Below are 27592 nucleotides of genomic sequence, written 5' to 3'. Positions count from 1 at the left end.
GGCGTGAAGTTCTATGTCATCAACAACGGTAAGCTTTGAGGCTGCTCAAGAAGTTGTCAATGAAGCTGGGTCAAATGGAAAGTGTAGACTTTCAAGGGAAGAACAGAAGGTAGGAGAAAACAGGCTGTCACTGGGGTACTTGGACCTGAACGTACACAGAGTTGGAAGAGACTCACAAAGCCAGCACCGTTTTCAAATAATTTATTAGGAATTTAAAACTGAAAATAAAACCTGGAAAAAGAAGTTACAGATGTGGAGAGAAGAGACACCGGAGGGTGGTAACTTGCTGGCTTCAAAACACCATGTAACATCTTTTTTAAAAAATTCCCCAAACAAATCAGAAAACGGAATTCCAGGGCCCTGAGCCCATGGGTGGGCCCAGTGGGGGTGGGATGGGGTCACAAGAAAGGGAGGAGAAGGAAGCTGAGTCTCTCATGACTCAGCTCAAACGTGTAGAAAATTAAAAATAAAAACCAATAAAATGCAGCTTCTCTTTTATTAGGAAACATTAAAAAAAAAAAAAACCAAAAACAAAACCACGAACAGCCGCGCATCTCAGTAACAAAGATTATTGCTTTGTGTTCTCAGGGCTAATAGGTTAAGCACCTCACACAGACAATTAACTCTCCAAAGGGGGTTTTCAGGGATGGGAACTGTGATGGGGAAGAGAACTTAGGTCCCCAGCCTCAGACCTGGGAGAGAGGGACACAGAGAGAGGGACAACAGGTAGGTAGGCCTCAGCCCTGCCGGGCCAGCCAGGTCACTCACTGTTCATGAAGAGTCAGACCCTGAGCCTCTTTTTCCTTTGAAGGGGACTTGGGGGGGCTCGGGCTGCCAAGGGGCTCTGGCCATGGGACCATCCTGGTGGGAAACTTCAGTGAGAAAATGTGGGGGTTCCCTGAGAAGCCCTTTGCTATCCCCTGGGTTCCACCCCTTCCCAAAGTGCCCCCTTGATGCCCGCTCGTGGGGGGCTCAGAGCAGAAACCATGAAGGCCTGACCTAGGTAGGGGGCAGGGGGAGACCTTTGGAGAGTTAATTCCTTTCCAGCAGTGGCTCCGGGCGAGCCCTTCTCTTTCCTCACCCCTTGCCCCCACGCTGGGTTTTTGGGGTGAGCAGGCCCAAGGCCTTGACCCCTAGGGCCTGAGTGAGCGGGCTTGCCTTGGCCACAGTTGAGGCCTGCAAGCTTACAGTAACGGTGTCTGAGGAGGAGACAGAAACACAGGGGGAGACCTTTGCCAGGTGGGGTGAGGCAATGCCCTCACCCCCAAGGAGTCTCAGAGAGGGGTAGGGGCTTCACCTCACAGTATTTACATATGATACAGGACGGGATGGTTCCAGGGGCTTGGCCTGGCCTACACAACCCTGTCCTCCTTTCCAGGGCTAGAGGGAGGTGGCCAGGGGCCCACACCCACATAGACATTTTGTTCTCAGCTGGTGGGGGGCACCTGGCCCCTTGCCCCCTGCGGCCTGGGGCTTCACATTCACAAACCTAGAAATAGTTTAAAAAACGGTTTCTTTAAAAAAAAAAAAAAAAAAGTAAAGAGAAAAGGAGGGGAAACCAGAATAAAAAACAAGCATAGGGCTTGCGGCCTATAGCAGACCCCCTCCGCCCTCACTCTAGCTATGCACAAATACAAAAGCCTTCTGGGGGGGGAGGGTCCTATGGGGGCGCGGCAGGGAGGGAGGGGCTCAGACCTGAGAGGGAACCAGGCGGGTGGGGGGCAACCGGCTAATCCAAAATAAATAAAAGCGGGCAGGAGAGGGGCAGGTGGGGGAGGGGAGCCAAGGGCGGAAGAGAGGGAGGTTAGTAGGGGAGCCAGACGCTGTCCGGGGGCAGCAGGGCAGGGGCCGGGCCCAGGGAGTTGGGGGCAGGCAGTAGCGGTCCGAGTCGCTGCGGGGGAGGGGGCGGCGGCTGCGGCTGAGGTGTCCCCGCCCCCTCGCTGGCTCACTGTGGTCCTCAGTCAGCTGCAGGCTGGGGCGCTGGAACACAGCAGGAGGTTAGGGGGACGCCGGGCGGCTACCTGTCTCCGCCCCCGCCTCTCTTCGAGGCTCCTGGAACGCAGGCAGCCTTTCCTAGCAGGGCTCTGTTCCCTGTTAGGAATGCCCTTTCCCTAGATTTTTGGATGACTGGTTTTATTCAAGTGGCGCCCTCTCGCCTTCTCCGAGACACCTTCTCTGAACCTCTAATCTCAAGCAGCCTCTTCACATGTAATTTGGAAGTTCATCATTTGTCCACCTGATTTTTGTCTGTAGCATGAGAGGGGCCTTGTCTGTCTCCTACATCCCTCTTTCCTGAAACAGTGCTCCACTAATGGTCGTTGGAATCAATGCAGGAAGGAAGGAACAAACGAAATGCCCCAGGTTCACCCAGGATCCCCCTGTGACCATGTGTACAAAGTTCCCACTCCCTCTCTCTCTCTGGACATGCATGTATGTTGACAGCATCCCGTTTTTATGGCTATGTAATATGCTGGCATATGCATATGCTGATTTAGTACCCACTCTCCTTTTGATGGGCATTTCAGTGTTTTGCAGTTTTTAAATTTTTAAAAAAATATTATTTAAGTAATCTCCACACCCAACATGGGCTCGAACTCAAGACCCTGAGGTCAAGAATCACACCCTCTTCCGACTGAGCCAGCCAGGTGCCCCGATTTTTTGCAGTTTTTTAAAAATAAATGCCTAGAAGTGGACTCGTTGGGTCAAGGGCATGAATGTTTAACATCTGGATAAACAGCGCCAGTCTGCCCTTTGGAAACCCTGAGACAAGTGACCTGTTGCTTCCCCTACACCCTCATCAATGTTGGGCATTAGGCATCTTAAAAAAAAAAATCTTTAACAGGTGGCATGGACTGCCTTATTGTGGTTTTCATTTACATTTTTTATGTAGCAGGCTGAGCAGCTTTTCAGGTTCATTGACCACTGCGGTCATGAAAGTTCTGTCTCCTCCCTGCACTGTGGGCTCCATGAAGGCGGGGACAAGGTCTGTGGGCCAGACGGCGCTGCCCGGTGCCAGCCTCCCCAGTGCCACCCCCACCCCAGACCCTGGCCCACCTCCTCACCTCCTGCCACCTGTTTCCTGCTTCAGTGGTACCCATTGGTGAAAGCTGTGGCAATCAAGGGGCCCTGGGGAGAAAAGAATTTGACTCCTAGATTCCTAGGGATGCAGAGAAGGCCCAGGGGCTCCTTTCTTCTGAGGAACACCGAGGGTGAGGCACAGATCCTTGTCTAGCCCTGCCCATATTGCCCCCACTGCAGACGCAGGAGAAGATGCTCTAGCGTAGGGCTTGGGATCCGCATATTACCAGTACCCTGGTTAAAATGAGGGCACCCCTGAGCTAGAATCTAGCCTCCACGTGGCCAGAGACAGTGAATCTGCATGATATCCCCAGAGCCCGCCTCATGCCTGGCCCACGGATTGAATGATGAGCCCCACTGTTCCCCCTTGGTGACCGTCTCTTTCCATCCATCCTCCCTCAGCCCCCTTCTGCCCCTGCAGACAGACAAAACCTCTCCCTCCTCCAACTTGTGAGTCTTCCAGGACTGGCCACTCACCCCAAGACTGTGGCCAAAGCCGGTGCTGGGGGCGGGGCTAGCAGCGCTGATGTAACTGCTGACCCCTGAGTCCTGGTTGGCTGCCCCATAGAGCTCGGCCATGGGGCCAGGGCTTGTGGTCCCCAGGAAGCCCCCTGTGCGGCTGGGAGTTGAACCTGGAGGGGGAGCCATCGTCCAGGGGTGAGAGCCTGGCAACCCAGAAAGAAGACGGTGATAGCCCCGGCGCCCACTGCTGCCCCACGACACCACCCCCCCAAACAAAACCTGTTCCACCCACTTAACATGACCTTGAGCCTTCCCTCTCCCTTATCCCTACATCCCAGCGGGACGGTGGGTCCACTCCCTGGAGGTTTCCCCAGGTCCATCCACCGCCACCAGCTCGTCTGTCCACTTTGTCGCCTCCTCATTGACCTCCAGGCCTCCCCTCCTGAGCCCCTGCTAACTTTCCCCCCTCTGGCAGCCCAGTACATTTTCCAGAATCGACATCGCCCCACTGCTTCAATGTTCTGTGTCTCCCAGGGCCTGGTTCCTCCTGCTCGTCCTCCCCACGCCCTGTTCCTGTACTCCCCACAAGCTAACCGGCCTCTGCTTGGGACACTTTTCTTCCACTTTGCCTTCAAGTCGGAAGTTAAGGGGTGCGTCCTCCTGGAAGCCTTCCTGAGAGGCTCCGGCTGTTGAGTACCTCTGGTACCAGGCTCCCTCCAGCAGAGCAGGCTTGTCCTTCGGAATGCCTGCCTCGGCCACACCCAATGCCCCCACCAGCCTGTAAGCTCTGGAGGACAGGAGCCTCCTTCCTGGCTGGCTAGCCAGGTGCTCTGTTAGTACTTGGGGCGCACAGGAATAAATAAGTAAGTCCTTCTGAAAAAGGGTGGCAGTAGCTACCTCCTCTCCCCTCTAGACTTCTCTGACCCGAACACCTCTCCTCTGCTTCCTGCACCCCAGAAGTCCTCACCTGTCCCTCGAACCACAGCTGCCGCCGCTGCCGCTGCCGCCATTGGTCCGTAAGCAGTGAGAGGAATGGCTGAAAGGAAAGGTACGGGCACTTCAGTGTGCTGGGTGAGGGGACTGAAGTGGACAACGGAGGCCCCCTCTGGGCAGCATCGAGGCATCCGCATCGAGGCAGAAGGCACTCCCTTAGGGCACCAGCTGTGCCCTGACCCACAGAATGGGTGGAGAAAGGTAGGAGAGTGGACAGCTTCCTAGCAACGGACTCAACCTCAGTTTCCTCCCACCCCCAAACTCAAGCGACGCACCTGAACAACACAAAACTCAGGGTAGGGAGCGGGGCACCCCACCCTGAGCTGCTCTGAGCGATGCCCCCTTCTCTAGAGAGTGCCGTTGGCCGGATGGGACCACCTAGCCCAGAGGCCCCCAGGAGGTTATGGCCAGCATCCCAACCCCAGGCGACTGCAGCCAGTGGCTGACTGACATGGGGTCCAAGAAGCCAGGCCTGTTGCCTCAAGGTGGGGCCAACGCTGAGGTGCACTGCCTGTCTCAGAGCTCCCGGTGGGATGGGGCAGAAGCCAGACTCCAGTCCAGGCCACAGTTCAACTTCAGCCCTTCTGCCTCTCCTGTTTCACTCACTGTCCTCCTCCTGAGGCCTCGCCCTCAGTAAATTATATGCACCCAATTCCCCGCCTCAGGGTTCCCCTGACAGCCACCCAAACGGAAATGACCACTATCTCCCCCAAATTCCCCTAGCTCCTTTTCTCAGATCCCTTCTTCAGATACAGATAAGGCTATATCCTTGTTTGCTGTCCACCTCCATGGCTCCCAGCACCCTGTCTTACACACAGTAGGTGTTTAATAAATGCTGAAGGAGTAAAAGGAATCTCTTCTTTTTACCCCTAAGGTATCTCTACACCCAATGGGAGGCTTGAACTCACAACCCGGAGGTCAAGAGTTGCATGCTTTAAGGACTAAGCCAGCCAGTCGACCCTAAGAGGCTCCTCTTCTAAAATAAGGGGTTGGCTTGAACCTGGAGCTCCCTGGGGCTGCGGTAGTGGGTGAGCGCCCCCTACCGCCTGGCTCTGCCACTGCAGCCCCTGAGGCCACACCCCACCCAGAGTCCTCTGAGTTGGCATTTGCCCTCAGGAATACAGTCTCCCATTCCAAAATGCACCCCGTGGGGCTGTTTTGGTGCCCTTGACCCAGAACTGGTACTGGATTGGGGCTAGGGACTCCGGAAATGGCCCCTGAACAGCCTTGGGTCTGGGGGATTAAAGTCTGGGGATAGCATGATTCCTAAACTATGGAAGAGCCTTGCCTAAGAGCCAATACAGTTGGCTCCTCACCCCGACGTCCCCTTCCTTGGCCACCCTCGCTAAGGCAGCCTCCTGCCCTTGGCCCTAAGGCCTTAGAGCATCTCCCTGTTTTATTTTCCCTGTGGAACTTCTCACCCTCTGCAATTACTTCATTCATTTGTTTGTCTACGTATTTACTGCGGTCTCTCTCCACTGAAATACCAGCTCCAGGAGCCAGGGACCTTGTCCGTCTCATTCATGGTTGCATCCCCACCTGGAAGAGCATCTGGCATGATAAATGTCTCCTGAATGCCTGAAGGAAACACCCACATCTCCTGAAGGCAAGAGAAGAGTCCAAACTCCAGGCCTCCAGGGAAAGCCTCCTCCCCTGCACCAAGCCAGCCGCTGAGGGGACGTGTCTTCGCTCAGTTCTTTTAAGGGCAGCGGCTGGGCTCTGATGCCTGGTTCTCGGTCTGGTTAGGCATTTCCACAAAGCAAAGTCAGCACAGCCAACCTGAGTAAGTGCTTATCACAACTGTAAGGATTACTCATAATATAATAAGTATTTGGTTTCCTCTCTAGACTGCACGTCCTGTGAGAGCAGGGCCTGGCCCTGTCTTGTCCCTGCCGTGCCCCTGGGGCCTGGCTGAGTAACCCACGTAGCACAGGTCCTCAGCACAAAGTTCTAAAATGAGGAGAAAAGAATCCTCCTTCCAACATCCCCATGGCAGGTCAAACCCAACTCTGCTCAGGGAGGGGCCTCTACCACCCCCCACCTATAGGACTCTTTACTCCCTCCCCTTTCTTCACCCCTTGGTTTTCTTCCCCTTTCCCCATTTTGGGGGACCTCCCCGAGCACCCCTTGGAAGGAAGGTGTCCTCGCAAGCTGCATCCATGCTCACGTCCTCCACACACGGCCAGGTTGGGGGGGAGAGTCTGGGTTGAGGTGGGGGGAGAAGCAGGTTGAACAGAGAAACCCCCTGCAGCCCACCTTTGCTGCACATGCCCCGCCCCTCCTCCCGGACTTGGCCACGCCCGCAGCCCCCGAAGGGTCCCAAGCAAAAGCTGCAGGGGGAGAGAGGGCTCCGGAGGAGGCCAAGCACGCCTTCAGGCAGCTTATTCGGAAGCTGCAAACGGGCAGCCTGAGGGCTGGATTTGGCCCTCTCAAAGGTTTCGTTTGGCCTGCAGTGGTTTAACAATTTGGAATTCGTTGCCAACATCTGAGAACTATTGAAAAATCCATTCAGAAGCAAAAGCTGGGTTTCTGGCTTCCCTCAGAAACTGAGATCTCCGAGTACTAGGTGGGCATCCCCTCCCGGCAAGGGTCAGCTGGCACAGAGTGGAGGCATGCGCACTCCAGTGTGTCCGAGACCCCACCCGGCCCACTCTACTCTGAGTGTGAGGCCCTGGCGTCTTCACTGCTGGATCCCAGAGTCTAGTCTACTCGGTGCCTGGCACATGGGAGGCGCTAGATAAATATTTGCCAAATAGATGAATGAGTGATTTCTCCTCCATCTGCTGGGCTTGGCCCCATGCCCCACCCTTCAGGGCCATGAGCTACACAGACTGGCCAGGGACGGGGCAGAGTCTGTTGTCCCCACAGCCAGAGCGCTGCTGGACAGGAGAAAAGGGTCCCACTAGCTTTCCCCGGGGAAGACCCCTGGGTCCTTCTCTTTCTCCCCATGTGGCCTGTGAGGTGTAGGAAATCCGAGCGACTGACCTGTAAGCTCGGGGAGGACTGGGGCGCTCGGGAGAGGGGTCCGCTCTACACGGAATTCTAAAATGAAACGTAAAACAGCTTAGGAAGATCCAGGGGAGGCCCCTGGGGCACGGCCCAGGGAGGACGGGTGCACCCACAGGGACACTGGGTAGGGGGACAGGCCATGCACAGGACCCCAGAGCTGGGATGGGGAGAGCACGGTGCCCAGCAGGCAAAGGTGGAAAAGGTACAGGCACAGGAGAGACAGAGAAAAAGAACAGGCAGAGTTGCCACCTACACCCTGGGCGCTGGCCAAGGCCAGAGCGACTGTTCTGGTGTCTCTTGAGAGATGTTAAGATTGCACCAAAACGCCTCCCAGAATCCTCCTCTTCTCCTGTGTGTCTGTTTGTTTGTTTGTGGGGAGGAGCGAGCGAGGCAGCACTGATGAAAAACCGTGACCCCAGAGCCTGTCAGGCTCAGGCTGGGTTCCCAGCTCCACATCCTTCTAGATGATAGGTCATCTTAGCAAGTCGCTTTGCTCTCTGAGACTGTTTCCTCACCTATAAGATGAGGATGGTCATCCCTCTCCCGTGAGTGTTGTCAGGATCAGACAACATCATGTCGAGGAAGGATGCCAAACTGGACAGCCCAAGAGGCAAAGGATGCAAGTGCTCAGGGACCCTCTAAAAAAGAAAAAGGCTCCCCCTCCAAAAAAAAAAAAACCAGAATGGAAAAAGAAAAAAAAAGCATGCAAAAATTTGATGTCTGATATTTCAAAGAAAACAACACTAAAGAGCCATCGCGGCAAAATTCAGAGCTGTGTTGGGCTTCCTGCCACTTACTCTAAGGTCTAGTGTTATTTTTATTTTGAATTACAAATGAGGGTGATGATCATCAAGGTTTTGGATTGCTTTTCCGCATGGGGGGGGGGCGTGAAAAGTCTTGTGGGCCTTTAGAGGGCTCAGAGGAGCACGTGGTCATTGTAAGTGTGACCATAAAAGACACAGCTGGCCTTGGCCCTCAGGGAGGCTTCCACCGCAAGTCTGACGCCTTCTCTGGTGGAAGCGGCAACTCAGAATGGCGTGAGGAGGGGAGAAAAGGCAGGAAGCAGGCAAAGATCTGCCTGAAAGAGAACCGTGCCATGCAAGACCACGTGGGGGTGGGTGGGGGGGTCCCCACCTTCTGGGGAGGGGGGGGGAGGGGAGAGGTGGGGAGAGGTGCTTCTTCCTCAGACATGCCCTTCCTTCCAAGCCTCCAGCAGGCAGACACCCCCTCCCCCCAGCCATGCACCCCCAGACACCGCCCTGAGGAGTCAGACTGCCCGGGGAACCGGGGACATGCTGGCAGCAGAGGGACAACCAAGCAGGACTTACCAGGGAACTGGTAGGTGTAGCCAGGGGCGAGGCCTGTGTAACTCCGGCTGGCATAGGTTGTGGCCTGGAAACCAGGGTAACCTGATAGGATGAGGGGGCTACTGTCAGAGGCCTCACCTAGTGCTGCGACCCTGCTCAGCAGGGAAGGATCTGAGCCACTCTTTTCACAGCACAGATAACAGCCACATTTCCCAAACACCTTCTGCATGCCAAGCCCTGGGCTAAGCCCACTGCATACTTCATTCTCTTCTTAAGCCTCATAGGAATCCCAAGAGGCAGGTACCATCAGGAACCCCATTTTACAGATGGGGCAAACTGAGGCTCAGAGAGGTGACACATTGGCTGAGAATAGTCCAAACCCTGACCAAGACCCTTTGTGCTCTGGCTCCTGCCTCCCTTCTGTCCTCATCTACACCCTCCTCCAGTCACACTGGCCTCCCTGCTGGTTCTCAAAGCCACCAAGTTCCTTCCCATCTCAGGGCCTTTGCACAGGCTGTTTCCTCTGCCTGGAACACTCTCCCCCTGCCTGTTTTTCCCGTTGACTCTGTCCTTGTCATTGTGCAGGTCCTAGCTCAAATGTCACCTCCTTGGAGAGGTCATTCCACAAGATTCCTCCCTCCCATCAGTTACAATATTTATCAATTTCCCCATAGCACCACCGATAACATTATCTGAACTTATCCCAGGGCTTTGTTGTTGTTGTTGTTTTTATTTTAAGTAACCTCCACACCCAACACAGAGCTCAATCTCACCACCAACCCTGAGATCCAGGGTTGGTCACACGTTCCTCCAACTAAGCCAGCCAGGAGCGCCTCCCAGGGCTTTTTCAAAGAGCTGATTTTCTGTCTTCCCCATCTTTTATTTCTGTATCTCCAGGACAAGCTCCTGGTTCCTGCTACATGTATGCAGCTAATATGTAAGTGCAGCTTTGCCAGAAAAATCACAGAGTAATAATAACAAGCAACGAGAGTAATAATGGTGTCACCGGGATTCGCATTCAGAGCTAACTGGTTCCAAGTTTCTTAACCACTCTTTCCTTCTTCATCGTTTTTAAAATGGGGTGAAATCAGCTAATGAATCACCTTGAAAAGAAAACGGGTCTCAGTGTTCCAGACCGAAGGAGGCTAACGAGACGAGACAACTGAATGCAATATCGGATTCTAGCCCGGATCCTATTTGGGGGCAAAAACATGCTATAAAGAACATTACTGGGCCAACTGATCAAACTGGGAAATAGATTAAAATATTGGAACAACATAATTGTATGAAGTGGATTATTATCAAGTGGCTTCATGGACAAAAGACCACTAATCTTAGGAAATAACACATTGAAGTACTTACAGGCTAAGGGCCATAATGCATGTAATTTAAGCTCAAATGATTCAGTGGAAAACCACCAGTGTATTGTGTGTGTATGTGTGTGTGTGTACATTCATATATACACACATATATACACATACAGAGAGAGCAATGGGTAAAAGCAAATGGGGTATAATATTAACCATAAGGTACATGGATATTCTTTGTACCACATTTTTCAACTCTTCTGAAAGTTTGAAATTACTTCCAAATAGAGAGTTAAAAGAGAACTTCAAGCAAAGACAGTGCCCTTTGTGGATGCTGCTTTCCTCACCCACTCTATCTGGGTTCCCAATCCTGACCCCTAGCCCACGCCATGGCCCCCGTGCCCCCACCACCACCTCTGAATTCCCAGAGCTCCCCTTCCTCCGTTCCTGGCAAAAAGACTCCTCTATACAGTTCTCTTTCTGTGTGTACCCATCTTGTCTCTCTAGGGAGACCGTGAGCTCCCTGGGGCACCCAGCTCAGATGTAACCCCCCCCCCCGGTGTGGGCCCCCAGCACTGTTGGCTCCTGCTTACCTTCCAAGCTCATGGCGCCCTGCACTTACTCCAGGGGGCCTCCCGGACCACCAGGTGGGTTTTGAGTGCCTCCTCGGACCTCCCACAGCCTCCCAACGCTATGCTATAAACCTTCTGGCTACTGGCTCCTGCCTCCTGCTTGATGGGAAAGCCCAGGAGGGCAGGGCCTGCCTCTCAGAAACTGCTCAGTGGGTATCAGTTGAGTGAACAAGAAGCAGCTGCTTTCTTTTTGCCTTCCCCAAAGTCTCTGGGTCTTTGTAAATGCTCTCCCCTCTGCCTGCAACACTGCACCCTTCCTTTCTCCCCTGACCTTTGCAACTAGCACCCACAGCCCTCAAATTAAATGGAACTTTCTTTGTGGCTTCTCCAAACCTCGGTCCCAGTTCCCTACACCCATGCTCTCTGTGCCCCCTAAACTCCATCCAACCCTATTTATTCATATTCTTACTTGTTTTCCCTGCCAGACCACAAAGCTCCAAGGAAAGCCACTGCTCTCTTTGCTGGCATACTGCCCTGCATTTTATAGTTGCTCAATCACTACGAGATGGATGGATGGATGAACAAATGGACAGAGAGACAGAAGGATCGATGAAGAAGGAGCAGCTGGGCCATTTTCTGGCTACCACCAGAGGGCAGCACCCCACAACCAAATCGCCCCACCCTGGGTGGGCTGGGAAGCTTGAGCTCCTCAGTCCCCACTCCCGCCCAGGGACTCACGTAGGAGGGCAGCCCACAGAGGAGAGGCAACACCTACGCAGCCCCTGGGAGCCCTGGGAGCAGTTCCGGGCAGGAAGTAGCCACAGGTGCAGGCCTAGCACATACCCAGCATGCCGATGCCCAGCATGAAGGCGTCCATCCCATAGGGCATGACTCGAGACCTCCCCCGGGCTGAGCCCGTTGGCGACATCACCTCTTTTGGCTGAGCTTTCTTACATTCCACCTGCAATGAGACCTGAGGGTTAGTCCCTCCCCAGACAGCAGGGTCACAGACCCTCTGGTTCCCTAGCAGGCCTCCTGTCTGTTAGGTTCGTAGATACCATTCATGGAGTGCTCGCTGGGCACTAGAGATTATGTAAATGGTTTTGCAGGCCATAGTGGCTTACACCAAGCCCGAGAGGGGGTACTACCAGCACAGATGTGGAAAAGGGCTCTAAGAGGGCGGTCATCTGCTTAACGAAGAGACTGGCAAGTGGTAGAGTGAGAAAGGTTAATCGGGCCTCTCTGCCTCCATCAGCCATGTTTTGTAACCACAAGGAGACACAGGCTTCAGTGTCCAGATCTTCAGGGGGTAGGAGAACCGGCTCTGCCCCACGGACCGTGATTCCCTTCTGCCTGCCTCTAGAACCTCCGAGAGCCCCCCGCCCCATCTCTCTCTGCACCTCCACCCGTCCGGTCCCCCCTCACCATTTTGTTGTTGATTTCATGGAAGTGGATTTCACACACTTTCTCCACAATGTCCTCGCTCTCAAATGTGACAAACCCGAACCCTAGAGGGCAAAGGTGGGGACAAAAACCAGGGTTTATGGTCAAAACCCAGCCCCTAGTGATACCACACCAGCACTCCTCTCTTACAGGCCAGTGGCTGAGAGTTACCAAAAGCCTCTGCCCACAGGCTGGGAACCTTTCAACTCCCTGCCTCCTGAGGCGGGGTTTCTAGTCCCTGCATTACAGATGTGAAAGCCAAGGCTCAGGGAAGTGAAGTGACTTGTCCAAGGTCACACAGCAAATCAGAAAGCATTACAGCCATCATGAAAATACACTCAACGTGCCTTTTCTCCTTCTCAGGTGCTTTCCAAAGGAAGGAAGAGCACACGCAAACACTTATGTACGTTTACACAGAAGCATACACACACAAACCTATGTTTGTACACGGTCACATATATATATGACACAGAGATGCCCGCGCGCGCACATGCACGCACACACACACCCATACCTAGGGACCCATATATCATACAGATACCTGGCAGCACTCACAAAAGCCCACCTACATGTGAATAATTACCATGACACACCAAACACATACAAATATTCAGACAGATACCGTCGCACGCACAGATACAAATACACACATACATACACACATACCCACCCCAGCACATACCCCAATCCCCAAAGAGGCTAATACACCCTGAAGCAACTGGAGAAACAAACCATGTCCTCCCGGGTGTGCCCCAGGGGTGGGAATGGGATTTCTCAGAAGGCGAGGCCCCTGGGAGAAAAACCACCAGGCAATGCACACTGTGGCCCAGATGCTCACAGGTTCAGGGGCAAGGGGGCTGGGGGCTGGGCTCAGCCCGCTGGTGGGGGTGGAAGGCAGGAGCAGACTGCTGGAGGCTGTGGAGTCAGCCTGACCCTGGGGCGGCCTGGCCTAAGCTCTGGTTACCAGGGACAAGGTAAAGCCCCAGCAGACACAGGCTGGGCAGACAGCGGCTGGGGCGGGGGTGGGGGTGTGTGGGGAGGGCTCAGTTTGGAAGGGGGAGGTTGCTCCTCTGCTCCTCTCGGGTGTCTGCAATTGGGCGAGTTTCTAGCACAGGAAACGGTGGGACAAAAGCCTTCTGTAAGACCAGGGCCGGGAGAGGATGCAGATCCTTGGGGATAGGATGTCAGGAGGCAAGATGAAAGGGCAGCTGTGACCTGCAGCCCCCTGGCTGACCACAGGCCCCCAGCCTGGCCTGGGAAGGGGGAGGGCGCCACACTCACCTCGGTGCCGATTGGTGGTTTTGTCAAACATCAACATGGCGTCGTCCACCTGAAACAGAGCCTGCCATGGTGGACCCACCAGAGACCAGGGTAGCCGCCACAAGCCTGCAGCAGGGGCTCCCACACCCACGTGCCTCTCACGCAGGCTACGCTTTCGCTTTGAACCTGCTCCCAGTGCAGGGGATGACTTTCCATCCGCTACCCCACCTGGATGCCAAGGCACCTCCCAACCAACCACCAGATTCTCGATGGACCAGCCTGCAAATATGAAGCACCAAATACGTGCCTGCCACTTGGCCCCATCATCCTCTCTACAGTCCCGGCAATGGAAGAGCCTCGTTCTGTAGATAAGGAAATGGGCTCAGAGAGGTAAAGTCACCCACCAAGGTCACACAGCAAATCCTAGACCTAGCCTGGGAGGAGGAGGAGGCACGGAGTGGGTGCTAAAGAAGGAAATATGGGAGCAAGATAGAAACGGGACAATGAAAGCCTCTTTCCTTTCTGCAAAAGGCCAGGAGGACAGCAGCCACTCCAGCCAGACTTGACTCCCCTCTGCTGGTACAGATCTTTTCCTCTAATTGAGGTTTCCTTTTGCTAGAGGCTGTAATTAAAGCAAGTAGAGTTCAGTGCCTGGGCTGCTTGCCTCCCACTGACTGGGGGAGGGGCAGGGGCTGAGGAAGGGGAGGGGGCTACATGACCCCCCTCCCTCACACCCCAGTCTTCTCTTCTTGCTACTCCCTCAAGGCATCCCCTTGGATACACGGACAGCCAAAGGCTTTAACTTCCCTCCTACAGTCCCATTTCCCTCCCTTTGCCTACAGCTGGTACTTCCTCCTTGTCCTCTTAATTCTGCAGCCAATGTCAGCCACCTCACGGGGTTAAGCTAAGGTCTGATTTGCCCTTGGTGGAAATCAAGGGTTGCTTCTGTACCCTGCCCACCCCCCATCCCTCCACCCCCCCAACACACACATCCCATTTCAGCTGCTGACCCTCCCCCAAATGGTCAGACACCCAAGGGCTGAAGGAAAACTTCCTGAAGCCATTGGGTACAGCCTCTCCTCCACTCTCCTTGGCTCTCTTTCCAGCCTGTCATCTACCTCATTAAAGTGGTGAAGACAGCCTCTGAACAGGGTGGTCCCCCAGCTCTCCTGAGGCGCCAAGCAGCACCAGGTCTCTGACGCTCCCCTGGGAGATCCAGGACCCCACTAAGCCAGGAGGCAGCAGGGTGCCTGGAGGATCTCAGAGGGAAATGACACCTCCCCTCCCCAAGGAGCTTCCTGTTCCAGGGGCCTGCAGCAGAGTACCCCTACCACTCCCATCCTTATGGACCCATTCTGTGTCCAATCCCAAATCAGCTAGACCAGCCAAACTGGACAGAAACTTTGGGCTCTGCACATCTTCCCCTCCTTCTTGTTTTAACAATGGAAAAGAGAAATCCAGAAATCCAGTTGTGATAAAAATACAGGCTGCAAGTAGGACAGACTGGAAATGGAATCCAAGATCCTGCATTTGCTGGTTGGGTAAACTTGGGCTAGGTTTCCTCATCTGTAAAATGGGTTTAACAGTGTTTATCAATTGTATAGAGGAGATAAATGACATAGCACCAGTAACATGAACTCACATTACCTGGGATACAGTAAGTGCTTAATAAGTAATAGCTATTATGACCTTTATTAGGGAGGGGCTTACCCACAGTCACATGGGGGAAAGAGAACGAACAGCCCAATACCCCTTGCTTTGAAGGATCCCTGAGGACAGCGCCCAGGTCAGCTATGGTGATGGCCATCCTATCTAGTACCTTGACTTGTACTCAGTAATTATTTTTGAAATAATGAATAAAAGCCACACCCTCTTCCTTAATCCTAGAGCTCTGAGTTCCTGCCTGACCCACAAAGTGATTCAGCCCAAATCCACAGCCCTTCTGGCCTTCCTTCACACAACCATCCAACTCCACCACTCCTGGCCCCCCAGATCCTTCAACCCGGGCCTTGGCTGGACAGACCCCTAGCGAGGCAGTGGGGTTGAGGCCAGGGCAAGGAGCAAGGAAAGTGGCTGGGGGTCCAGGGGACCCCCACTGGTGTCCCCTCCTGGGGCCAGCTGAGGGGAGGGAGGCTCCCAGCCCAGTGTCCTTAATAGGCTTTGGTCTCCATGGGAACCCGGGGGCAGGGGGGCTCCGGCAGGGGGAGGGGAGGCGGCCGGGGCCTGCTGACCAGTGGGAGCCGCCAAGTTCGGCGGCCGCTAAGCCTGAGTGGCAGCCATGGCGGCTGACCATTGTTCCCCCCTCGGCGGCGGCCCCTCGATCCGGGCGGGGGGCCCCCCGCCGCGGGGCCCTTGGCATTCCCGGCTGTCCCCCTCGCTCCCTGGCAGCCTATTCTCCGGCTCCCCCTGGCCTCCCCGGGCCGGTTTCACATGCCAACGCCGATTTAGGCCCGAACAAAAGACGCGGCCGCTGACGGCTTCTCCTGGGGCCCGGTTGCCATGGCAACGCCGGCCCCGGGGGCAGGCGGCCTCCAATCACAGCTGCTGGATCAGATTAGTGCGAGCTCTAATGCTCGGCGCTCAGACACAAAGACACCCCGCCGGAGCCGAGCGGGCCTGCTGCTTCCCAGGAGCGCCCTTCCCTCTGGGGCCGAGACCGCCGACCTGCCCTCCGTCCTGTACCCGGGTCCCCACGGAGGCGCCTGAGCCTAGGCCTCTGGCCCCCACGCCGCCTGCAGCCGCTGGCCAGGGGACCTCCCACCCTCTCCTCTTCTCCCCTAGACACAGGGCCCTGGAAGCCCACCCAGTCCCCAGCTCACATCCCATTCCCAAGGCTGCCGCCCTTGGCCTAGCAGGCAACTGAAAATGCCCTGATGGGCAGGTAGAGACCCAGCCTGTAGCCTGTCTCACGTTATGGAAGACCAGGGACATTAAGCAAAGCAGCCCTCCTTCACCCCAGTCTTAAAACTTGGCCCCCTCTTTGCCATATCCCCATGGGACCTTGATGCTCCCATCACTCACCTTTCTGGGGACACCCTATTGTCTGACGATGTCACATCTCCTTCGTAAACTAAACGGTCCAGAAATTTAAGCTCAATGCACTTCAGAGCTGAGAGCCAATCTGCTGGGCCTGATCAGGAATTTGGGGTACTCTCCTCAGTGACCCCCCTCAAATAGCTAGGAGATCAGCACCTCCCCCCAGCTCCCACCTGTGCAAGCAGGGTGCTGAGTGCAATGGGGAATCATATTTATTGCCTCCTTATCATCCTCACCAGGAAGAAGTGGGGGAAGGTGCAACCGCCCGTGGCCTGGACAGGTGCAAACTCCCAGGAGGCTAAGGGGTGACTAGATTGAACTGGCTAGGGGAGAGCGGCCTCCCTTGGGAGAATGAAGATAAGCAAGAGAAAAACACAGGGGAAGGGCAACAACACGGACAGCTACTGTGTGGCTTCTCTCCCTGGGGCTGTGTCCAGAGGCTGGGGCCCACAGACAGGACAGGAGCCTGGCCTCACCCACAAAAGGACCCAGTCCCCTTTTCACCTTTTTTTTTTTTTTTTTTTTTTACAAGAATTGGAATGACCTGGCTGGACTCTGCCTGGTACTGACCAATTCTGCAGGGCTTCCATAGCCCATGAAAGCATCCCCAGCAAGCACCCCCAGTTTTGACCCACCTTCCCGAACTGTTCAAAATACTGCTTCACGTCCTCCACCGTGGTGTTCACTGACAGCCCCCCCACAAAGATCTTCTTCGTTCGAGTCACCATCTGTTAAGGGGAGGGAATGAGAAAGTGGGCATCTGAGTCCTGTGGCCTACTGCCACCAGCAGGGGCTCGAGCCCTCCTGCCAGGGCACCAGCTGACAAGCTCTCTGTGGCCCTAGCTACTCAGAAGCCCCCCTCCCCACCAAGCTCCCCCATGGACCCCCGCCTCTAGGCCTGTCATGGGCAGCTGTGCACCCCACACGCTGGTTGGCTTGAGTGTGCCTCCCTCCTGCCTCCATCCCTGGGGTCTGTGTAGGGGAAAATGCCTTCCATAAGGACCAATGCAAGGAAGGGGGCGGGTTAGTGACCCAGACCTATAGTGTAACTCAGAGACGCCCACCAGCACCCCTGGGAGAGACCGAGGCCCATCACAGGGCTCCCCTGAACTCAATGCCGACATTTTCCTTCTCAATCTCCTCCCAAACCAACCTCTGGCAGCCCTGTGGCCCCAGCCCCGTTTTAGGAAGAACACATGGTCCTAATTACCCCAGGAGCGCATGGCTAATCCACAGCAATTCCCAGCCCCATCCTAACACTAAAGCACCTTCTGTCACCAAACTGCTTAATGGAATTAACCCAATTCCGACCATGTGCTCCCTGGTGCGGCTTCCTTCCAATACCTGCTCCATAATTGCTTTCAGGCCCTCTGCTGGATCCTTCTAGAGATGTTCCCTTCCTGTCTCCTACAACTTGTCCCTCTCTCCCTTTGCTGTGGCGGGAGCCGGGCACCCGGCTCTTGAGCCAGTGGTGGAAGCCACTGGCTCAAGACCTTAAAGCATCCTGGTTCCTACGTAATCCCTCGCAAAGGGGGAAACAGATCTCCTGGAGGAGGACCTAGTCCTAGGACCCAAGTCAGCAGACTCAGGGGTCCTTCGCTTCCTGTTCTGTAATCAGCCTTCCTTCCTGTCCCCTATATTTAACCACTTAAAAATTAAGATTTGGCTAGTTGCCTTGGGGCCTGGAATAAAATTGCAGACCCCTACCCTGCACCAAAAGTCTTGAATGCTATATAGCTCAACTGCTCAGAATTCACACACACCCAGAAAGACTCACCACCGCACTGGAGAAAGAAAACACTGGGAGGGCAGCCACTCGCCCAAGTTGAAAGACAACAGGTGACCAACTCCATGCTCCCTTCCCCCTTTGCAAGCTGAATACAGCAAACTTGTAGGTAGGAAGGAGACTGGGGGGTTAAAGACAGCTCCCCGGCCTGACTCTAGCTCAGCCTCAGGGGGTGTCTGTCCTGGGTTTGACCTCCCCAGGGGCATTGGGTTTAGAGGCTGTGATCTACGAGGTCAGACAGAAGTCGACTCAGGATCCAAAGTGTACCGGCTTCAAATACAGGACAATGAATCCCCCTGAGGGGTTCCTCCTTCTCCCAACACATGCAGCCCCCTCCTAGTCCATCCCAGAGCACAGATGGAAAGAGGCAGGATGTCTTCAATTCACAAAGCCAGGACATTAGGGATGTCTTCCCATCCCAGTCTATTCCAGAAACACTCCCAACAGAGGTTCCAGAAGCATCTCCCATAGACGGGAATGCTAGGGAGACCCCCACCTGAAGTAACACGGCTCCTCCCAGACACAGACATACCCACCTTAGGCTGTGCTCGCCGAGGAAAGGCCACCTTGGGATCAATCTGAAAGAGAAGGGAGAGGTAAAGGGACCTTGGTTCTCGCACTTCAAATGGGTGAGCACACAGCCTTCAGCCCTGAAGACTTCTCTCATCCCAGGACACAGAGGTGACACAGAGGGGACAGGAATCACCACAGCCTCTAGCCGAAAAGTGAAGTGGTTCAGCATTTAGGCCCTAGTGCCAGGCTGCTGGGTTCAAATCCCACTTACATTTTTTCCCAGCTGTGAGACCCTGGGCAAGTTACTTAACCTCTCTGAGCCTCAGGGCCAAGCTCTCCTGCAAAACAGGCAAACAGTAACACTCATCCCAAAGGATTTGTCTCCAGACTCTTTGAGATAATGCTTACAAAGCACTTGACAAGGTGTTTGGCTCACAGCAGGAACCCCAACAAAGTAAGCAAAGTCTTACTCCTTCGAGCACAGGGTACTACTCGAGGGCCCTTCTCACCTAAATGACTTCACACAGGTACCTGTCTAGGTGAGGCAGGCAATCCAGACTTTGGAAGCCTTGTGGATGGAAATACTCTTTGCTTCAAGGTAAGAGTTCATAAATCACCAGGAATGGACTCAGTTCTATTCCCTCAATACTATCGACATCTAACAGCCCTCTTTGAGGCTGCAAGCGAAAATGCGGCCAGGCTTGGAGTGAATCAGAGCGCGGGTTCTGGTAACGTGCAAGGGCATGGGACTTGGACTCCATCAGAAATTCTGGGTTCCAGCTCAAGCCTCTGATTTTGGCAACCTGCCCGCCCCTCTGAGCCTCAGTTCCCTCATCTGCAAAGTGGGGATAATCACACGCACTTTTCCCAGGGGCAGCCATGGGGAATTAAATGAGATAACAGGGGTGAAAGCAGCCCTTTGTGAACTGCCCTTCATTGAGCAAACAAAGGTGCTATTGCCAGCAGGCCACCTTTGCCCTTGGCTGTGAACAACCAAAGGAGAAAAGCAAGATGCACCTGGGTGCTCCTGGGTACTGATAAACAGCAAAAGCCAGGGCAAGAGACATGGTGATCAATGCAGGACCGATGGGGCCTGGTCATTCCAGAGTTTCTTGCCACCCACCTGGGTGGATATCACTCAGAAGTTCACCAGCAAATCGCAGGGAAGGTCTACCTTGTTTCCTCCGTTCAAAACTCAGCCTCATTCTAGGCAACCGGCTCTGGCTCCTCTCTGCCTAAATGGCATGAACCAGGGATCGGCCTCCTCTGGGCTCTCGCACTAGACCTGCCCACAGAGAAGGAACCTCTAAAATCCATGCTGGGGCAATGTCTCCTCTCTCCCAAAGTCCCACTGGGGTCCAGGGGAAATCACAACTGCCCGTTTCCCCTGTCTGAAGGTGTGATTTCGTACCTCTACGGACATTTTCATCCTTCTCTTTCTCCTGGAAGCAGCCTCCCCAGCCACCAGAGCACCTCAGACAGTCCCCCTGCGCAGACCCTGATGGGGAGATGGTACCCAAGCCACGTCCCACAGACCCACGCACACCCGATCCCTGACACACCCCACCTCCACTCTGACTCACGGCTGGTAACATAAATAAAACCCAACAAGTAAATAAAAGGTGAAAGTCAGAACCCAAAATAGACTCCCCACAACAAACCTCCCTCCCACCCCCCCAACCCAGGCCAGCGAATGCCAAACACAAAGCCCTTGCCTTTTTGAGTCCCAAACCCCAGAAGGATGCCCATCACACCCTCCTTTCCCTCTTCTCTCTTCTCCTTATCAATCTTCCATGACCCCGCCCCCCACCCACCCCCTCCCAAGCCCCAGTCCCTAAATCTCAGCTTCCTGAGCGCTGCTGAAGCCATCAGTGCATTCTGAGGACAGGGGATGGTAGGAGAACTGGCAGCTTGATGGCAGATAATCACCAAAAACAATAGGCCACTGTCTCTCCATTCCCAGCTTGGGTCACTCAGTCTGCGCCAAGAAGATCCTTTTAGAGCCGGCAAAGTTGAGGCCTGGCCTCATTTGCTCATTACTGTGAGCAGGAGTGGGAGCCACTGGGCAGAGATAACAGGAGCTGGGGACAGGCGGTAATTTAGCAAATTCTTGGGCACAACCGGCTATTGTTACAGGTAAACAGGAGCCAGGGACTGACCCAAGCAGGGAGGCCCAGAGCTGGAGGAGAGTGGGGGAGTGTGGAGAGAGATCACACTGTCCCAGCCCCCTGGCCTCCGGTCACCCCATCACAGAGTAACCCCTCCTCTGACTTTCTCCTTTTCCCTCTCCCCTAGAGCAGGGGCCTGGGCCAGCGCCCCCTGGAGGGCCCAAGACACTGGGGAGCAGTGGGACAGCAGTAAAATGTTTTAGGAGTTTGAATGCCAGAAAAGCAGCCTCTCCTCGGATCCAGCCCTCAGAAGGGTTGTTTCCAGGCAAGCTAGTCCCCTTCTCATAAATCCCTTCACGGGCAAAGCAGGTTCCTGTCTTCCACACAAAGCGGGGAGCTCATAGACCAAAAGGGGAGGGGGGGAGAGGGGGACTCAGTGATGCTTTGCTATTGGTTTGGAACGGTGGTGGTGGGGAGTCAAATACTAGAGTCCAGAGAAGCCACGGGGTGGGTCGCTGCAACCCTGACTCACCCAGTCTGGGCTAGGGGAGGGACCTAGCCCCACCCCAAGCTGCTCCGGGAGGCACCAAGATTAGTAGGTACGGGGAGGGGCTGGGGGATGTTAGCATCTCACCGCAGGCCTGGGATTCTTCTCCTCTCCCCACCAGCCCCGACTCTAGTGACAAAGTTTCGGAGCTTGGTAGCCCTTCTACTCAGAAAACTCCTTCCTTCCTTCCTTCCTTAAGGACCCCATCCAACTGTCCTCTGGGGAGAGTCCTGACCCTCTCCTCCGGCGGCCTCCCTCTCCCAAAGGACCCCCGACGCCCGCAGGGCCACTCACTGTTTTGGAGTCAAGCTCGTGCCGCGACTGCGCCAGCACTTTATCCACCCCCGCCTGGTCCATGAAAGTGACGAAGCCGAAACCCCTGCGCGCGGTAGTGAGGGAGAGGCAGATGGTTACAAGGCAGTGAGTGGCGGTGGAGGGGGGCGAGCCGGGAGCAGGAGAAGGGGGTGAGGGGCTCACCTGGATCTCTTGGTCAGAGGGTCCCGCATCACCAGACACTCCTTCACCTCCCCGAACTGGCCGAAGTATTCGCGCAGCCCTTCTGTAACCACACACCCGCCTTCGGACCAGCTCGGGGCCCGCGCCCTTCCCCCCCTCCCCCGTCCTTTGCCCCCGGTGACCCCGCCGCGGCCCGGCCGCCCCCGCGCCAAGCAGCCTGCGCACTCTCCACTGCCCCCCCCCACCCCGTAGCCCTCACCCAGTTCCCGTGGAGCCTTCTGGCGCCCACGGGGGCTCCAGGAAGCCGAGGGCCGAGCTGGGCTGGAGGGGGGACGGCTCCGGCCGGGTTCCCGCCGCTCCGGGAGCCGCCTCACAAAAGTTTGAGCCGCAGGTGCGAGCGGAGTTGGCGCTGCCGCCGGCGGGTCCCGGGGGCCCAGCCCACCCCCCCGATGCTCCCTGAACCCCTCATCTCCTCCCCTCCACCCGCTGGGCCGTGCGCGCTCGCCGATCGCCCTGCGCTCTCGGGGTCCCCGGGCGGGGCGCGAAAGAGGGCGCGGGGGCGCCCGGGGTCAGCAGGGCGCAGGGCCGGGCTGGGGTGTCCGGTTCCGGGGCGCCGGGGGGTCCAGGGTGCCCTGCCTGGCCGGCGGGCGCTCCCGGGCTCGCTCACCCTGCGTAGTCTGCCAACTGAGTCCCCCGATGAACATCTTGCTGCGGGAGGAGGAGAGACACAAAGGGCCCGCGTGAGCGCCGGGCGCCAGGGCGCAGGGGGCGCGGGCCCGGGCCCCGGGGAGGCCCGGCCCGACCCGGATCGGCCATGTTGGCGGGGCCGGGGCGGGCGCGGGCCGGGCAGGCCGGGCCGGGCCGGGCCGGGCCGTACCAGGGGTCGTGCGGCGAGTCCGGGGAGGCGAGGCCGGGCTGGGGCGCGTCAGTCTCCATCGGGAGCCGCGGGCGGCGCGGGCAGCGGAGCGGCGGCGGCGGCGGCGGCGGCAGCGCTCGGCGCGGGGCAGATGAGGAGCGCGGCGAAGGGGGCCGGACGGACAGGCCATGCTGCCCCCTCCCCCGACCCCGCTCGGGCGGGCGGGCGGGGACGGCCGAGGGGAGGGCCCGCCGGGGGCCGACCTGCCGGCTCCTCCCCCCGCCGCCCTGCGCGCATAAAGCCCCGCGCTCGCACGCGCGCCCGGGCGCCCGCGGAGGCGGCGGCGTCCGGACCCCGTTCCCACCGGGCTCCCGGGTCCCCGAGGGCGAGAGAGACCCCGAATCCCGAGGCGGGCCGGGACCAGGGCGCGGCCGCACCCCCCACCCACCCCAGCGCGGGGCCGGGCCGTGGGAACGCCCTCCCGGAATGAAGCGCTTCCCGGTGCCTTGAAGGTAGCTCGGTTCCGGATCGGGGACCCCCTAGTCCTCCCTCTCAGGTCCCTGCTATCCAGAATTTAAGAGCTCCCCAATCTCCCTGGGTCGGGAGGGAGATAGCCCCAGTGCCCCCCTCCATGCGCCCCGCGTTCCAACTGGTAAAGAGCCCTCTTTTCCCCAGTGGGAATGAGAAGCTGCCCCGAATTTCCTGAGAGCCTGATTCAGGGCTGCCCCTCAGCCGCCCTCAGCCCACTCTCAATGTCCTATATCCTCTGTATCCAATTTGGGGGACCCTTCCAATGCCTCGCATCTCGAGTGGGAAGACTCCATCAGCACCCCAGTAGAAACCGTGTCAGTTTCCTGAATCCCTTCTCGGCCCCTGCTGTACTTATCAGCTCCCCCAAATCCCTCCTGTATGGTCTATTGAGGACCCCCCTATTTCCAGTTTAATGCCACCCGCACCCCCCAGTGTGAGGAGTCTTCAGTGTTTCTCGCACTCCTGGCTCACTTGTCAGCCTTACTCAGACTTCTGTTTGGATTCGGGAAAGCTGGTTCCGGACGCTCACCCGCCCTCCCCACCGAGGCTGGGGGAGAGGTCAGTGCCGCTTAGAACCTCCCGTTTCCAGTTTAGGAGGCCGCCTGCTCAGCTGTGCACCTTCCCCTCCGAATGACCCCCCCCCTTCTTTTGCAGAGTTCTAAGCCCAACCCCATCGGATTGGAAGACCCTCACCTCAGCTGCCTCCCCACTGCGTTTGGAGTTACTTCTCTCAGTCCGCCTCAATTTGAGACCTACTCCCCAAGAAGGCAAACGCTTTCACTTCTCACTTCCTCCTCCCTACCCCTCCATCTCCTGAGTCTCTGAGATCCCCTCCCATACTTTTACCCTAGGCTCCTAGGAGCCACCTTGCCCTCCCCCAAAACTCCCTCCCTCCAGCCCAGGCACCCTCATATCCATTCTGATCAGCTCCAGAGCTAGAGGCCACCCTCCCTATCCCCAGCTCACCATACCCATCTCCTCTCCCATCTCCTCTCCTCAATTCCCTGGCTGAGATCAGCCAAGAAAGGGTCAAAGCTGGAGGCCAAGGGAGCCACTCCCCCCACACCCCCCCATCCCTGCTAGGTATCTCATTGCCACAGGAGCCCCTCCCTCCCAACCCACCTCCCACTCCTTCCCCCTTCTCTACCTTAAATCCACCCTATATAACTCAGCGACAACCCTAGATGACAAACCCATTGCTGCTCACCCTGACATCCATCCTTCAGTCATCTACCTTTTACTAATGTGCACAACAGCTCTGTGCGGCATAACCCTGACCTCTGGAATGGTGCCCATCCCCCTCTTCTCAGTATAGCTTCCCTCCCCCTCCCTCAAGCCACCCCACATGTAAGAACAGTGAGAGACTCAAGTTAATGGTTTCCTTGGGGACCTTCTGGGAACACTCAGCAGGTATATCCTGCCACCCTGTGTGCATAACACTAGAAACAAACTTGCTTTTTCCTGTTTTTATTGTCCTACTTACCCCACAGCTTCTCAGCATCCCCAGGACTGGGGATGGGGGAGGGCACCTCACCCAGGGTATTTCTCACCACCTCACTGCAAACTGGAATATCAGGTGTGTCCTGGGAGTGACACAGATGAGGGTCAGCAGGTATCGAATCTGGTGTTAGGGAACGGGCTATTGGTAGGTCTAAACTTCAGGTCCCTTGTGGGTAAAATGGGCACAATGGTGAGGTGCGGGGCAGGGCTGGGGGGCAAGTGAGCATTGATTTGTGTGCTGATGCTGTTGGACACGTGGCTTGAAGGGTAGGAAGCGGGTAAGGGTCGTTAACTTAGAGCCAGCCAAGGCGGCATGAATGGTACCTTGAGATAGGATCCATTGATTAGCGTTCTCATTCAGGTCCTCAGAAGGGGCAGCATCTCATCTAGTTGTTGTCCCTACCTGGTTTGAGGCACAGTGGACTTACAGAAGTCTCCTGCTACCATAGGTTCATCTCAGCCTAGCTGCTTCAGTCCACTTTGTTCCCAGTAGGGGTAGCCCTCATAGGACAATGCAGCTGTAAATGCATGATCCTTGTAGTAAATTGAGGATCTCAGTGGTATTAAGGAAAAATGATCTTCAGAGCAACTGGCCCAGACTCCAGAATTAGGAGATTAGAGGATGCCGTTCCAGCTCTTTCTCTCTTCTACTCCGCACACCGAGCATCACTCAGAGAAGGAAAGAATAATTTGCTTTATAGTGTAAAAAAAAAAAAAATCCGTTCCAGAAACCCAAGGGACAAATGACATTATGCCCAAGCACTCTGATGCAAGTTGGTACCTTCATTCTTTCTACAAATATTTATTGAACACCCGCGACCTGCCAGACATCACCTTGAATGCCGTATTCCTAGCACTACCTTTGTGGAACTTGCTTTCCAGAGACAGAAGTCAGCTAACAAACAGGTAAATAGATAGATAGGTAAATAAATAATGTGTCAGATGTTCGTACGTGCTGTGGAGAAAGGAAGGGGGATAGGGAGGTTGGCAGGCATGGAGAAGAGGTTGATAAGCAATTTTAAATCAGTAAATTTATAGGGAGGGGTGATGTTTTAGCAAAGACTTGTAGGAATGAGTTACGTTAATCTACTGTTGTGATCCAGAGCTCTCTTTTAAGCAGAATGTCTGCATCTCTTGAGTGCAATAGTAATAGATATTCATAATTTGACTTTCATTGCTCTAAAACTGTGGTTCCCAAACCCTAATGTGCATAAAAAATCACCCAGTGATTCTCAGTTGACACGGGGTGCCTGGGAGCTTTGAAGAATGCATTTTTTTTTACAAGCGCCTCTATCAGATGACGCCGATAGCTGAGGTTTTCTTCAGACCACTCTTGAAGAAACATTGCTTTAAAATACACTGAAGAGTCTTCTAGAATGACAACAACAACAAAATTAAAGATTAAATTACAGTCCATGTGGTTTTAGTGTTGAGAGTATTTCACTGTGTTTTCATTCTTTGAAGGAGCAAAGACCCAAGCAAAACCATGGGTTACCCAGAACATTCCATGTCTTGTCCATACAGGAGAAGGGAAATTTTATCATAAGCTGATTAGGAGCCAAATATGTATAATCGGTGTGTTTTGCACACTTGGTCATTTTGGCCCTGATTTTTCTCTGTTTTTGCTTTCCTTCTCCCAAATTTCTGGACTCAACCAGGAGGCGATGGGCCAGGGTAATGAGAGCACGTGACAGGTTGGTCACTGTTTCTGGTTGAGTCAGTCTAGGGATATACCACTAAGCCTGAGCGTCCATGTTTTCTCTCAGTTGCTGCAAGATTTGGGTGATCTCATGTGTATGAAAGCACCTTGAAAATTCTAAAGCACTGTGGAAAGGTAAAGAAGCTCTGTGACTCTGTATTCCCAGGTCCAGTTAATTTGGCCCTGCCCAAATTCAGTTACCTTCAGGATAGCGTGGGACCAGCATAAGGATATACTTGCGGGGACGCTTGGGTGGCTCAGTTGGTTAAGCATCTGCTTTCAGCTCAGGTCACGATCCCAGGGTCCTGGGATAGAGTCCCGCATCCGGCTCCTTGCTCAGCGGGGAGCCTGCTTCTCCCTCTGCCTGCCACTCCCACTGCTTGTACTCTCTCTAACAAATAAATAAAAAATATATATTTTTAAAGGCTATACCTACAGACCAGCAGAATAGGGAAGACTGGGTGGCTTAGTCGTTAAGCATCTGCCTTCGCTCTCGGGTCATGATCCCAGGGTCCTGGGAATTGAGCCCCACATCGGGCTCCCTGCTCGGCTGGAAGATTGCTTCTCCCCCTCCCACTCCCCCTGCTTGTGTTCCCCCTCTCGCTATGTCTCTCTCTGTCAAATAAATAAATAAAATCTTAAAAAAAAAGACCAACAGAATAGAATTGAGAGTCCAGAAATAAACCCTTATGTTCACAATCAACTGATTTTTTTTTATTAGGATACCAACACAACTCGATAGGGGAAAACAGCCTCTTCAAGAAATGATGCTGGGACAATTTGATGTCCCTGTGCAAAAGAATTAAGTTGTACTGCTACCTCACACCATATACAAAAATCAACTCAAAATGAATTAAAAACCTAAATGTAAGATCCAAATTTATGTTTTAAGATTTTATTTATTTATATGAGACAGAAAGAGCGAGAGCACAGGCAGGCAGAGGAACAGAGGGAGAGGGAGAAACAGGCTCCCCTTGAGCAGGGAGCCTGATGTGGGGCTCTATCCCAGGACCCTGGGATCATGACCTGAGCTGAAGTCAGACACCTAAGCATCTGAGCCACCCAGGTGCCCATAAGATTTAAAATTATTTAAAAAGATCAATCAGACATCATTAAAATTAAAAACTTT

General features: G+C 55.0%; 1 protein-coding gene across 1 annotated transcript; it reads right to left on the bottom strand.

Moving 5' to 3' along the window:
• Nucleotides 1-184: 184 nt before the first annotated feature.
• MSI1 (musashi RNA binding protein 1) lies at nucleotides 185-22813 on the bottom strand (the record flags this gene model as incomplete). The annotated part of the gene is made up of 15 exons (XM_080821238.1): nucleotides 185-1980; nucleotides 3063-3126; nucleotides 3556-3710; nucleotides 4508-4576; nucleotides 7519-7575; nucleotides 8871-8951; nucleotides 11572-11689; nucleotides 12154-12236; nucleotides 13453-13501; nucleotides 17103-17195; nucleotides 18790-18831; nucleotides 21716-21800; nucleotides 21899-21980; nucleotides 22545-22585; nucleotides 22755-22813. 14 exons carry the CDS (start codon nucleotides 22811-22813, stop codon nucleotides 3085-3087), a joined length of 1056 nt encoding a protein of 351 aa, XP_080677364.1. The 3' UTR covers nucleotides 185-1980; nucleotides 3063-3084.
• Nucleotides 22814-27592: the final 4779 nt, after the last annotated feature.

The sequence above is a fragment of the Martes martes genome (genome assembly GCF_963455335.1).
Source record: "Martes martes genome assembly, chromosome: 13".
NCBI classification, from domain to species: Eukaryota; Metazoa; Chordata; class Mammalia; order Carnivora; family Mustelidae; genus Martes; species Martes martes.
The sequence above is the reverse complement of the archived record's forward strand: the minus strand, read 5'-3'. Positions and strand labels throughout refer to the sequence as shown.